This window comes from Macaca nemestrina, chromosome 2 (assembly GCF_043159975.1).
Source record: "Macaca nemestrina isolate mMacNem1 chromosome 2, mMacNem.hap1, whole genome shotgun sequence".
NCBI lineage: Eukaryota > Metazoa > Chordata > Mammalia > Primates > Cercopithecidae > Macaca > Macaca nemestrina.
In genome coordinates, this window is record NC_092126.1 from 116,844,117 (window position 1) to 116,859,157 (window position 15,041).

Sequence of the window (15,041 nt, forward strand, 5' to 3'; positions counted from 1 at the left end):
TTGACTTTAGTTTTTCACAGAATTCCAATGAACTTGGTTACCTGGCTTCCTAGGGCTTGACAGGTGAAAAGCAGCAGGTGAGAAGCTTTTAATAAACAACAGTAACATGAATGACGTCAGACACTATGAAAAGCCTCAAGGATAATTTATCACTTAGGCAACAGAGCCAAGAAAGGAATTCTGGTCGGACACGGTGGCTCACACCTGTAATCCCAGCACTTTCGGAGGCCGAGGCGGGTGGATTACCTGGGGACAGGAGTTCGAGACCAGTCTGGCCAACATGGTGAAATCCTGTCTCTACTAAAAATTAAAAAAAAAAAAGAAAAAAATTAGCCAGGCATGGCGGCATGCGCTTGTAATCCCAGCTACTTGGGCGACTGAGGCAGAATTGCTTGAACCTGAGAGATGGAGGTTGCAGTGAGTCAAGATTGCGCCCATCACCACACCCAGCTAATTTTTTTGTATTTTTTTGTAGAGACAGCATTTCGCTATGTTGTCCAGGCTGGTCTTGAACTTCTGGGCCCAAGCGATCTACCTGCCTCAACCTCCCAAAGTGCTGGGATTATAGGTGTGAGCCAGTGGAGTGGAATGGCACAATCTCAGGTCACTACAACCTCCACCTCCCAGGTTCAAGTGATTCTCCTGCCTCAGCCTCCCAAGTAGCTGGGATTACAGGCATGTACCACCACGCCTGGCTAACTTTTTGTATTTTTAGTAGAGATGGGGTTTCACCATGTTGGCCAGGCTGGTCTCGAACTCCTGACCTTAGGTGATCCACCCACCTCAGCCTCCCAAACTGCTGGGATTACAGGTGTGAGCCACCGCGCCCACCTGGACAGCAATTCTTAAAGTGTTAAATGAATGAGCATGCAGCATTAATGATGACTGAGGGGGGTGTGTGTGTAACACTCATACAGCAAGAGTGAACTCAAAGACAGGCAAATATAGCAAACATTTTAGGGAGAATTTATACTAAATTGTTACCAACGATTACATTATTATATGATAACTATTATTAGATAGATGTCTGATTAAACCTTTTTTTTTTTTGCTGGGCACCATGGCTCATGCCTGTAGTCTCAGCACTTTAGGAGGCCAAGGTGGGCAGATTGCTTAAGCCCAGAAGTTCAAGATCAGCTTGGGCAACAGAACCAGACCTTGTCTCTACTAAAAATAAGGCTGCAGTGAGCCAGGACTGCATCTTTGCACTCCAGCCTCGGTGACAGAGCGAGACTCGACAAACCAACCAACAAACACAAAAACCAAACCAGAAAAACAAAAAACCCACCTTTTTTCATTTAAACTTTTCTCTATTTTCTATAATAATTATGTTTTACTTCCCTCCGTCCCTCCCCGCTTCTTTTCTTCATTATCATCCTAGATGCCCAGCACATCATAAGAGCTTAAGACACATTAATTGATTGAATCTGGGAAATGATTCAGGCTGTAAGTATTTTTGGCCATGATTAGCATTATGCCCTTTATCTGGGAAACCTTAGTGTTCTTTTTTTTTTCTTTTTCTTTTTGAGACAAAGTCTTGCTCTGTCGCCCAGGCTGGAGTGCAGTGGTGCGATCTCGGCTCATGGCAATCTCTGCCTCCTGGGTTCAAGTGATTCTCCTGCCTCAGCCTCCTGAGTAGAGTAGCTGGGATTACAGGAGTGCACCACCACACCCAGCTAATTTTTGTATTTTTAGTAGGGACGGGGTTTCACCATGTTGGCCAGGCTGGTCTCGAACGACTGACCTCAAGTGATCTGCCCACCTCAGCCTCCCAAAGTGCTGGGATTACAGGCATGAGCCACTGTACCTGGTCACCTGAGAGTTCTTTAGAAGTCAACCCATATGAGGCCGGGCGTGATGGATCATGCCTGTAATCCCAGCACTTTGGGAGGCCGAGGCAGGTGGATCACTTGACTTCAGGAGTTTGAGACCAGCCTAGCCAACATGGTGAAACCCCGTCGCTACTAAAAATACAAAAAAAATCAGCTGGGTTTGGTGGCGAACGCCTGTAGTTCCAGCTACTCGGGAGGCTGAGCCACGAAAATTGCTTGAACCCAGGAGGCGGAGGTTGCAGCGAGCAGAGGTCGCACCACTGCACTCCAACCTGGGTGACAGAGTGAGACTCTGTCTGTGAAAAAAAAAAACCAGAAGTCTACCCATATAAGTCACAATGTGTGGCTACTAGGAAGGAAATATTTAATAGGTACCAGGACTCAGAAGCTTCAGATCTAATAATCCATATGGCCTGTGACCCAGCTGCCTGGGAATAGGCTGTGATGGTTAATTATATGTGTCAGGCCGGGCGCGGTGGCTCAAGCCTGTAATCCCAGCACTTTGGGAGGCCGAGGCGGGCGGATCACGAGGTCAGGAGATCGAGACCATCCTGGCTAACACGGTGAAACCCCGTCTCTACTAAAAATACAAAAAACTAGCCGGGCGCGGTGGCGGGCGCCTGTAGTCCCAGCTACTCGAGAGGCTGAGGCAGGAGAATGGCGTAAACCCGGGAGGCGGAGCTTGCAGTGAGCTGAGATCCGGCCACTGCACTCCAGCCTGGGTAACAGAGCAAGACTCCGTCTCAAAAAAAAAAAAAAAATTATATGTGTCAATCTGACTGAGCCACAGGGTGCCTACACAGGTGGTTCAACATGATTTCTGGGTATGCATGCCTTCAAGGGTGTTTCTGGGAGACGTTAGCCTTTGAATGGGTGGACTGAGCAAAACAGACCTGCCCTCAGCAGTGCGGTTGAGCACCTTGCAATCTGTTGAAGGCCTGAATGTTAGTGTGAACCCTGGAAATTTGAGTCAGGTCTCAGTTAATTTAGAAAGTTTATTTTGCCAAGATTGAGGAACACGTGCCTGTGACACAGCCTCAGGAAGTCCTGGACACGTGTCCAAGGTGGTCAGTGCACAGCTTGGTTTTATACATTTTAGGGAGACATGAGACATCAATGAATGTATGTAAGAAGTACAGTATGTTTGGCTGGGCGCAGTGGCTCATGCCTGTAAACCCAGCACTTTGGGAGGCCGAGGCGGGCGGATCACGAGGTCAGGAGTTCGAGACCAGCCTGGTCAATATGGTGAAACCCCATCTCTACTAAATGTACAAAAATTGGCATGGTGGCGTGTGCCTGTAGTCCCAGCTACTCAGGAGGCTGAGGCAGAAGAATTGCTTGAACTTGGCAGGCAGAGGTTGCAGTGAGCCGAGATTGCACCACTGCACTCTAGCCTGGGTGACAGAGTGAGACTCCATCTCAAAAAAAAAAAAAGGCCGAGACGGGCGGATCACTAGGTCAGGAGATCGAGACCATCCTGGCTAACCCAGTGAAACCCCATCTCTAACAAAAAATACAAAAAACTAGCCAGGCAAGGTGGCGGGCGCCTATGGTCCCAGCTACTCAGGAGGCTGAGGCAGGAGAATGGCGTTAACCCGGGAGGCAGAGCTTGCAGTGAGCTGAGATCCGGCCACTGCACTCCAGCCTGGGCGACAGAGGCAGACTCTGTCTCAAAAAAAAAAAAAAAAAAAAAGTACACTGGTTCCATCCAGAAAGCTTGAAGCAAGGAGTGGGTTTCTAGGTCATAGGTAGGTGAGAGAAAAATGGTTGCATTCTTTGAGCTTCTGATAAGCCTTTCCAAAGGAGGCAATCAGAATATGCTTCTCAGTGAGCAAAAGGATGACTTTGAATAGAACGGGAGGCAGATTTGTCCTGAGCAGTTACCAGGAGGATCCCCAGTTCCTCCAGCCTGGGCAACATAGAGAGACCCCATCTCTAATAAATAAATAAGAATGAATTAACTCTGCCTGACTGCCTGAGCTGAGATATCCATCTTTTGCCTTCAGTGCTCCTGGTTCTCAGGCCTTCAGACCCAGTCTGGAATCTAGACCACTGGATTTCCTGGTCTCCAGCTTGCAGACAGCAGACAGTGGGAATTCTCAGCCTGTATAACCATGTGAGTCAACGTCTTTTTATTTTTATTTTTTTTGAGATGGAGTTTCACTGTTGTTGCCCAGGCTGGAGGGCAATGGCGCAATCTCAGCTCACTGCAACCTCCACCTCCCAGGTTCAAGCGATTCTTCTGCCTCAGGGTCCTGAGTAGCTGGGATTACAGCGTGCACCACCACGCCCGGCTAATTTTTGTATTTTTAGTAGAGACAGGGTTTCATCATGTTGGTCAGGCTGGTCTTGAACTCCTGACCTCAGGTGATCCATCTGCCTTGGCTTCCCAAAGTGCTAGGATTACAAGCATGAACCACCGCGCCTAGCTCTTAAAATATCTTATTGTAGGCTGGACATGGTGGCTCACACCTATAATCCCAGCAATTTGGGAGCTGAGGCGGGCAGATCACCTGAGGTCAGGAGTTTGAGATCAGCCAGGCTAACGTGGCAAAACCCTGTCTCTACTAAAAAATACAAAAATTAGCTGGGCGTGGTGGTGCAGACCTGTAGTCCCAGCTACTTGGGAGGCTGAGGCACGAGAATCACTGGAACCTGGGAGAGGGGTGGAGTTGTAGTGAGCTGAGATCACACTACTGCCCTCCAGCCTGGGCAACAGAGAGAGACTCTGTCTCAAAACCAAAACAGAAAGCTATCTATCTGTCTAATCTATCTATATCATCTATCATCTATCATTGTATTGTACTCACCCTTCTTTCATGATGATATGAGATGGTATGATGCCTATGTGATGATAAGTGAGGTGATGACGTAGGCATTGTGATATAGCATTAGGCTCCTGTTGACCTTCTGTATTCCTGAAATCTGTGTAACCATCCCTTTCTTGTAGTAAATAGCTTGGTGTCCCCATTTAAAGGTATCTTTTAAGTCTCTGGATAGGCTCAATGCTTTCTGGTGCAACATATTGCTGTCAATCAGAACACATTTTCTGTTCATGTCTTCCACCAAATTTAATGCTTTTTCCATCTTTTGTTTTGAGACAGGGTGTTTAGCACCCAGGCTGGAGTGCAGTGGCACAATCATGGCTCACTGCAGCCTCCACCTCCTGGGCTAAAGCGATCCTCCCACTTTAGCCTCCTGAATAGCTGGGACTATAGGCACAAGCCATCATGCCCAACTAATTTTTAATTTTTTTGTAGAGATAGGGTCTTACTCTGTTGCCCAGGCTAGTCTTGAACTCCTGGGCTTAAATGATCCTCCCTCCTCGGCCTCCCAAACTGCTGGGGGTACACGTGTGAGCCACCGCACTCAGCCACCTCTTCCATCTTATCACACACCATGGCTATAACTTGCAGTTTAAAGTACAGCAGCAGGCCAGGCATGGTGGTTCACACCTGAAATCTCAGCACTTCGGGAGGCTGAGGTAGGCAGATCACTTGAGGTCAGGAGTTTGAGACCAGCGTGGCCAACATGGCAAAACCCCATCTCTACAAAAAATGCAAAAATTAGCCCGGTGGGCAGCGCATGCCTGCAGTCCCAGCTACTCGGGAGGCTGAGGCATGATAATTGCTTGAACCCAGGAGGCAGAGGTTGCAGTGAGCTGAGATTAGGCCACTGCACTCCAGCCTGGGCGACAGATAATGTGTCCAAAAAAAAAAAAAAAAAAAAAGCAACGGCAAAACTGGAGCAAAGTTTTTCTTCATAATTTTATGGATGCAAAGTTCATTTTTATGTTGATCTCAGCAACCTCAGATGTGACTTTTCTTTGTTTTTTTTGAGATGGAGTTTTGCTCTTATTGCCCAGGCTGGAGTGCAATGGTATGATCTTGGCTCACTGCAACCTGTGCCTCCCGGGTTCAAGCAATTCTCCTACCTCAGTCTCCCCAGTAGCTGGGATTACAGGCATGTGCCACTACACCTGGCTAATTTTGTATTTTTAATAGAGACGAGGTTTCTCCATGTTGGTCAGGCTGGTCTCGAACTCCCGACCTCAGGTGATCCACCTGCCTCGGCCTCCCAAAGTGCTGGGATTGCAGGTGTGAGCCACCGCGCCCGGCCAGATGTGACTTTTGTTTCCTTAAAAGGTTGAGAACTTTAACTTTTCACTTAAAGGAAGCACTTTATGGCTTCTCTTAGGCATACCCGACTTGCCACATCACTACTCTTGCACTTTGGGGCCATTATTAAATAAGGGTTTCTTGAACACAAGCATTGCAATACCCCGACAGTTGGTCTGATAACTGAGATGGCTACTAAGTGGTTAACTGGTGGGCAGCATATATAGCGTGGATTTGCTGGGCAAAGGATGATTCGCAGCCCGGGTGAGATGGCAAATGATCTCATCATGCTTCTCAGAACAGCATCAAACTTAAAATGGTTTACTTCGGGAATTTTGTATTTAATATTTTCAGACCTGGGTTGACTGTGGGTAACTGAAACCTAGATGGTATAGCCTACTACACACCTAGGCTACATGCATGGTACAGCCTATGGCTCCTAGGCTGCAAACCTGTACAGCATGTGACTGAACTGAATACTGTAGGCAACTATAACACAAGGATAAGTATATGTGTATTTAAAAATAGAGAAGATTGGATAAAAATAGGGTTATAACTCCATGGGGCCACTGTCATAGATGTGGTCCGTTGTTGACTGAAATACCACATGGTATGTACCTCTATCTTCTATCAGGTCTGTTTCTCTGGAGAACCCTGACAATACAGGCTGGAAACAGGTAGATAACAGTTTTCTTTCTTTTTTCTGTGTCAGACAGGTAATATGCCGACATTGTAACAATGTTTCAGGATGGCACATCTCACACCTGTGTGTGAACACCTAATCATCATGCTTATGAACTACAAAAGGAGCTGATAACAGTTTTGTCAGTTCTGTTTTTTTGCCTCATCCCATTTCACCAGTATGGCACTCTGCAAAGTGCAGCAACTCAAAAGTTCCTATTTCTACAAATTAAATAAAAACACAATTAAATTTTAGTAGGTGCTAAAACTTGGTTTTGAAATTTTATTAAAAAAATATATTTGCAAACATATAAAATTTAGGATGAAAAACGCTCATTTTAAAACATGTAATAACTTAATATTTGCAAACATACAGAGATGGTATAAAATCCATACCATTAAAAATGTTAATGATACAGTATTGCGCTCATGGAACAAAAACCTTGCTGTAATTCCAGAGCTTCTCATCCCCACATTTCAGGGAGCTGAGAATCTGGTACAATGAAAGTCATGAGAGCCACATGGCCAAAGCAGTAATACAGAATAAAAAACCATTTAGAACACATATTTTAAAAACATGTTTCTTAAGGAATCACACGGATAAAAAGGAAACACAATTCTGCATTTTCCCCACTTTGAATGATATTGCATCTTAGCATTTTAAATGAAGGTGTCAAATACAAAACGGAGGGAATCACTGCACACATCTGCTAAATTTGCTGAAAAACTGGCTCCTTGAGGCCCTGGTCCACTCGGAAATGTTCTCAAGCACAGCTGTAAAAAAGCCTAGTGTAAGCTGCTTGACTGTGCTCAGATCTTAGCATTTGAGAGACTTGAAAACAGAGAGCACTATTGGTTCCAGAAGGTACACTGAACGCAACTGAAGAAAACCGAAGGGAGGCAAGAAAGAAACACATGCTCTGCAGCAAATGTGCAGCCAGGATGCAGGATGCGCACCCCGTGATACCTCAGTTCTCCTCACTCACACGGGCTGAGCCCACTCGTGCCTGTGCCACCTCTCACTCTTCTCAGAGTTACAGTATGATGGCTGATTTTGTTTTTTGAGCAGTTAGGCACCTTCAATTTCATGTTGCATTATTAGTAATACAATGGCAGTTAGGGGCCTCTACTACAGAAATGAGAAAATTTCAAACTACATTCTTTGGGGGAGGAGAGTAATAAAGCTGCATGGTTTAAAAATTTACCTAGTAGTGGATGATAGGGTTTATATAATTTCTACAAGAAAACATAAGCCAGGAAAAGAACAAATGCTTGACATGCAAAATCTGGTTAGACATATACTAAACTAAGCTTGTGTGTCCCCCTGTAGATAGGGGCCCAGCTTGACTTTTTTTTTTTTTTTTTTGAGACAGAGTCTTTGCTCTGTCACCCAGGCTGGAGTGCAGTGGCACGAACTCGGCTCACTACAAGCTCCGCCTCCTGGGTTTACGCCATTCTCCTGCCTCAGCCTCCCGAGTAGCTGGGACTACAGGCGCCCGCCACCTCGCCCGGCTAGTTTTTTGTACTTTTAGTAGAGATGGGGTTTCACCGTGTTAGCCAGGATGGTCTCGATCTCCTGACCTTGTGATCCGCCCGTCTCGGCCTCCCAAAGTGCTGGGATTACAGGCGTGAGCCACCGTGCCCGGCCTTTTCTTCTTTTTCTTTGTTTTTGAAATGGAGTCTCGCTCTGTCGCCCAGGCTGGAGTGCAGTTGCTCGGACTCGGCTCACTGCAACCTCTGCCTCCCGGGTTCAAGTGATTCTCCTGCCTCAGCCTCCTGAGTAGCTGGGATTACAGGCGTGCGCCACCACGCCCGGCTAATTTTTGTATTTTTAGTAGAGACAAGGTTTCACCACGTTGGTCAGGCTGGGACTTGGGTTCTTAACAAAATACCACTCTCTGTGATGGCTACATCTAAGCCTCTGAAGGTGAGCTGTGGACATATCACATGTGGACAGCATGAAATGCTTCTGACACTGAGAGTCACTTGCAAAACTTGAATTCAAAGTCAAGCAGGCCAAATCTCACACCTTTTGAATCCCAGGAGGGACACAATGAAGAAGAGCTTCTGCCTTAAGGGAACAAGGCTGTCTGGGAGGTGTGAGAGTCCATTAAAAGACAACACATTAACTACAACAAAAAGAAGAGCAGTACCACCCACCAGTGGTGCCCCAGACACACCTCTCCTCCAAGCTCCGGGCTGCTCATCTTGGAGCCCACACTCAGACCCTGGGGGTGGGGGTGGGCACAAAAATGGACAGAGTGGTCTAAATGCAGGTCTCCTGGGGTTCTGCGAAATTTAGCCAGAAGCATCTCCATCTCGGTGTCCATTTCGATTCAACTAAGCTTCCAGTAAAGACACTGCAGCAATGTAAACATGCAACCTAAGCTAGCATGAGGTTCTAGATAGTAAGCCTGAACTAGGAATAAGGCAACTGAACTGTGACTTTTGGGCCAGGGTCATCCAACTGCAATTATCCAGGCTTGGCCTGGCTTCTCTAGAGATTCATTCTGGCCTGAACTTCCTGGTAATCATGACATGAACTTCTGGCTTCTGAATTTTAAGTAAATGCTTTGAATATATAAATTTGGGAGGTGAAACAGGTTTACCCTTTTCAAATCTTCATGACTTGGGCACTTAAGTTTACTTTCACACTAAGGAAGCCTTATCATAGATTCTCTTTACTGTCTATCATATCCATTCCTAGCATTAAAGGTGAAAATTAATATGATCACAGACTCTCTTTAGGATATCCTCTCTTAACTCTCTCATAATATTACATACTCAAAAGCATAATTTCAATTCAAGAATCCCTTGATTCGTCTGTTCACCAAAGCCCACTGAGACCACATTTGAGGTGCAATCACACCTACTGGTGCGTCCACTTTATGGAAGTCACGTGGCTCCCTGGACACCATCTCTCGGTGTCAGCAACACTCTGTATCCTACTATAGCTTTCTCGTTCCCAGATGATGCATAAGCAATTCATTTTTGGTTGCTTAAATTACACACTATCTGTGAAAACAAACTATTCATAATTGAGCATGAAAACTTATAAGCTTCCCTGAATTCTGCACAATTCACACATAATTAGGTAGACAGCAATAGAAGACACTAAAATGAGAAGCAGAAACCCTGTCCAGGAAGCATGTTTAGATCAACAAAAGCCAATCATTCTTTATGCTAAAAACTAAGACCAAACTAAAACAAGTATGTAATTCACAAGTAATTTTCTAGAATTTCAGCTAGAAAAAAATAATCTATGGACTTATGATTGAGTTACCATTAAAGCTTAAATGATTGTTCCCAAGGAACCATCATATCTGTCAGCATTATTCACAGCTAATCCTTATGCTAGCTGGTTGAGCCAATTGGGTTTTTACCCCATCATTAAATAGTGCTCATAAAAAGTAAGCAGTGCATCTTAATTGGTTAAATACTACAAAATGACCTGTATCATAGAAACAAAGACACTTTCATTCAAAGAATATCTTAAAATTACTATTGCTGAAATAAATCAAAATCTACATTAAAATATTACTAAACACCATTACATGCTATAAAAGAATAAATAGAAATCATGGCAGATCAATAGCAGCATAACAAAGCTTCTTTACATATTTTCACACTTTGGGCTGGGAAAGTACTCACAGCCTAGGAATACATTGGTAGAGTTCGGAATCACATTTTCTTTTAACTCCATAATTCTACAACAAAATAAGGGCAGTGTGAATAACAGCTCCCTTTTCTGCATAGCTTTAAAACTATTCTCAGTACACTCAAGGAAAGGAACCAGGATGGCTTTGTCAGATTGGTCCACAGGTCCTTTTGTCAAAGTGTTAAGGAAAACAATCAACAATGACAGAAAAGGAAAATAAGGCTGTGCTTCACACACAAACTTAGCATTTTCAGAACCATTGGAGAGTTCAACCTAAAATGAAGATCTGATAGGATGTGGGCATTCCCAGTTCCAGCCTTCCTTCAAAGGTGTGACGTGCCTGTGTCCACACCACCAGAGCCTGACAGTGCCCTATTCAAACGGTAATGCTGCACTGGGGGCCTGCTGCGGGGCAGGACTGGGGCACTTAAAAACAAAACACTATTAAGAAGTTTCACAACTTTTAAGGCCCAAATGGGGCATTCATATAAAATACATTTCACTTGAGGAAATCATTCCCAATTTGCCGGCTTAAATTCTGGTCCTAAAAACTCGAAGCTACTTTGCAGAGTTGCCTTCTACTCTGTTTAGAACTTGACTGTCAGCCCAAAGCCTGTTTCTATGGGGTAGGCTGGGGCAAGTGGTGGGGGCCAGGCTGAACTTCTGCTGTGAGGCTGGTGACTACTCCTCTGTAAGTCCTTGAAAGTGAAAGCGAGCTGAGAATCAGATTCCTTATTCCACAGCCTTGCTCCTAGCTGATGAAAACACCCACATAACTTAACACAATGATTTTTTTTTTTGTCAAAACAAAGGTCTGCTGGTGATGCTTCACAGTGAAACCTCCATTATCACTGAGAATGTCACTTGGAAAACATTCTTAAGAAATGAGTCTCTTTCTCATAGGCTCAATTTCAGGATTCTCAAACTCGATGTTCTGCTCCGAAGTTTCCATGATGAAGCCTATTTGTCTCTGAGGTTAGCACTCTGCCTTTAGACTTACTCTGCTCCAGTCATAGGTTGTGGTTGTCTTTGTTCTTGGTCAGCACCTGCAAGTAGACTTCATGAAGTGTACTGAGGAAGCTGGAATCATTCTAGAAGAGATGGGAAAGGTTAAGGATACGAATGCCACATTTACCTCAACAGATTTTACTTCCTTGGTAACAGCTTAGGAAAAAAAATTGTATAAATGATTTGTATAACTGATAATCCCACCATCCAGAGACAATCATGATTAATATATTGAGTTCGCGCAGATATTTCTCCACCAGGACGGTATGCTTGAAAAAAGAGAAACAGTACTCCCAGTCTGTTTTTTTTTTTTTGCCCGCCCCAGTCTCCCAAAGTGCTGGGATTACAGGTGTGAGCCACTTTGCCCGGCCTCCAGCTAGTCTTTTGAATTTACTTTATGAACTGATTCTGTAGGAGGAATGTATACAATTTCTTTTATTAAGTAATGAAAAATCAAAGATAAAATTGGTATCCTACATACCTTTATGAGATGTATTAACGTATCCTGGAGCTGAGACTTGCTGAGAATAATGGAAGGCTTTCTCTGACTTTCTGGCGTTCCAATAGTTAGAGGAGAAGGAGAGCTGGCTTTCCTCTCAAGATCTGAAGACCTTGTTACTGTCTGCTGGAAAACACTTGGGGCCAGCAGGACTGAAGACACTGCAGTAGTCGTTGCAGTAACCAGTGGGGCGCCTGCAACCTGGAGAGGAACAATGGTCATTTTGTACCAAAGTGCAGAAGCCAGTAGCCAGGCCCAGAATAAGGAGCATGTGGAAACAGGCACAAGCAGCAGAAGAGTGAAGCCCAGAGACAGACTGTTTCGGGTTCAGGTAAACATTCAGTAGGAGCATTTGAACATCTAGCATCTGGTTATAAACTTCCGTGAGCTAAGGGATGACGAGCCCATTTATATAAGAACGTCCTAGAATCGTTACAGGAAGCCAAGTCCAACTGCCACAGAAGGTAAGAGAAATAACAGTATAGAATGCACAGTAAGAAAAATCCTATGATAAATTCAAAATGTAAAGGCTTTTTGGGAGGGGAGTTGGGGAAATGACTGGAAGAGGACATGAGGGAACTTTCTGGAGTGACAGAATGTTACATATTGATTGGGTTGCCTAAGGGATAATACATACATGTGTCAAAAACTCATTTAAAAATCTGTGTTGTTTGGCTGGGCGCAGTGGCTCATGCCTGTAATCCCAGCACTTTGGGAGGCCGAGGTGGGGTTCGAGACCAGCCTGGCCAACATGGTGAAACCCCATCTGTACTAAAAATACAAAAATTAGCCGGGCGTGGTGGTGCACGCCTGTAATCCCAGCTACTCGGGAGGCTGAGGCATGAGAATCGCTTGAACCCAGGAGGTGGAGGTTGCAGTGAGCCAAGACTGCACCCATTGCACTCCAGCCTGGGTGACAGAGCAAGACTCTGCCTCCAAAAAAAGAAAAAGAAAAAAAAGAAAAAAAAAAATCTGCATTTTTTTTTTTTTAAGGCAGGGTCTCACTCTGTCACCCAGGTGGGAGTGCAGTGGTGCAGTCACCACTCACTGCAGCTTCAATTTCCTGGGCTCAAGCAATCCTCCCCTCATTTTTGATTTTTTTGTAAGAGATGAGGTCTCACTATGTTGTCCAGGCTGGTCTTGAACTCCTGGGCTTAAGTGATCCTTCCACCTAGGCCTCCCAAAGTGCTGGGATTACAGGTGTGAACCACCATGCCTGGACTCTAAAAATCTGCATTTCAGTGTATGTAAATCATACTGCAATAAAAAAGAATTTAAAAATCCAGTTATGACTGGGAGCGGTGGCTCATGCCTGTAATCCTAGCACTTTGGGAGGCCTATGTGGAAGGATCACTTGAGGTCAGGAGTTCAAGACCAGCCTGGCCAACATGGTGAAACCCCGTCTCTACTAAAAAGACAAAAACATAGTAGAGTGTGGTGATGGGCGCCTGTAATCCCAGCTACTTGGGACGCTGAAGCAGAATGGTTTGAACCCAGAAGGTGGAGGTTGCAGTGAGCTGCACTCTGGGCGGCAAAGCAAGACTCCATTTCAAAAAAAAAAAAAAACAAAAACAACCAAAAACAAAAACAAAAACTCCAAATCCAGTTATGTTCAATCTATTTTTTTATACCATTATAGAAAGCAATGAGAAAATTTCTTAAAAATAAAGCTAACATCTACCTCTCTCCTCCATTTAGATGTACTTCTAGGCTAATTCCAGCTAATTATCTGAATATATTAAACCAGTAATTGCCGGGCACGGTGGCTCAAGCCTGTAATCCCAGCACTTTGGGAGGCCGAGACAGGCGGATCACGAGGTCAAGAGATCGAGACCATCCTGGCTAACACGGTGAAACCCCGTCTCTACTAAAAAATACAAAAAAAACTAGCTGGGCGTGGTGGCGGGCACCTGTAGTCCCAGCTACTCGGGAGGCTGAGGCAGGAGAATGGCGTAAACCTGGGAGGCGGAGCTTGCAGTGAGCTGAGATCCGGCCACTGCACTCCAGCCTGGGAGACAGAGCGAGACTCCGTCTCACAAAAAACAAAAAAAAAAAACAAAAAAAACAAAAAAAACCAGTAATCATCAGTATTTTCAGTATCCTCAGATCTGATACAATCAACAGACATCTACATTTCTTTCTCTTACATGTCACTTTCTCATTTACAAAGAGCACAGAGCTGGCCAGTTTCAAGGGTATGGTTTTTGGCATCTGAGCTATTTACCCTTTCTTTATTTTTGGTGCAAAAGCAGGCTGAGAGCTCCTGCAGATAGATCACCATGCAGAAGGACAAGACACACAGAAAAGAGGCTCGTTTCCAAGAACAGTCAGGAGCTGGCTCCCATTTAAACTCCAAGATATAAGACCAGTCAGAAGCTGGTTCCCATTTAAACTCCAAGACTCAAGGAGGGCACAAAGGCTCAAAGGAAAACAGAAATGACTTTAGGGAGCTAAAAAAACCTGTGTGCATTGCAAGGTTAGTGGGTGATGTAGAGTAGGGACAACAAAAAACGAAGCAAGGGAGGACAAACGGGACAGAACACACAGGCCTGGGAGGCTTTGTTCTCAGAGCAATGGGAAATGAGAGGACTGTAGCAGGATAGTGGCTCTGCCACCTGGGACATCACAGCTCCTCCAGGGCAATATTTCCTACTTAGAAGCCAGGTTACCACACTCTTAGCAGTCACCCGTTCACAAATACTGAGTAAGGGCCCACCATGCCCTCTACACACACAGTCAAGGAAGATATCCATGCAGATGCCTCAAGATCCACAGAGGCCACAGTAATGGACTCTGCCAGGACGGGGGTGGGAGGTGCCTGGCCTAGGAAAGGCATCTAAGATGGGCTGGGCTCCATAGCTAACTCTTTTCACTAAGCTGACAACCTTTTACTTCACATCCAGCAGAAGAACTTAAAAATACATAATGTATCCTTTAGAAAGAGGGAGTCCTGGCTGGTCCAAAGGTAGTGAGTTAGCTCAACTGATTGTTCACAGTCAGTTACAGATCAAATTCCTTGTTCTACTCTTTCTACCTTCTCACTATAGCACCAGACTAGTCTTAAAAAAAAAAAAAAAAAAAAAAAAAAAAAAAAAAAAAAAAAGAAAGAAAAAGCAAGTCCTTACCGGGATGGCACTGGATAACACCTTAGGCTGGACAAATACTTCAGGATCCTGGTTCTGCTGCATAGACTGAAACGTTTATGAAGAAAAGATAGATGGATATAAGAAGTTTCAATTAAGAAG

General features: G+C 44.7%; 1 protein-coding gene and 1 non-coding gene across 2 annotated transcripts in view; both read right to left on the minus strand.

Annotated features, from left to right (window-relative positions):
* Positions 1 to 6,656: 6,656 nt before the first annotated feature.
* LOC112426472 (small nucleolar RNA U13) lies at positions 6,657 to 6,760 on the minus strand. The gene has a single exon (XR_003017801.1). It is a non-coding gene; the product is annotated as a small nucleolar RNA U13 (small nucleolar RNA).
* Positions 6,761 to 6,894: 134 nt separating this feature from the next.
* The window catches only part of LOC105480571 (decapping mRNA 1A), a 61,795-nt gene continuing 53,648 nt past the window's right edge, over positions 6,895 to 15,041 (minus strand). The window contains exons 8-10 of the mRNA XM_011739646.2: positions 14,922 to 14,987; positions 11,779 to 11,997; positions 6,895 to 11,380 (exon numbers count right to left, since the gene is read on the minus strand). Of these exons, the coding sequence (XP_011737948.2) occupies positions 11,300 to 11,380; positions 11,779 to 11,997; positions 14,922 to 14,987 (366 nt within the window). The 3' untranslated portion in view covers positions 6,895 to 11,299. The remainder of the gene's footprint in view (positions 11,381 to 11,778; positions 11,998 to 14,921; positions 14,988 to 15,041) is intronic.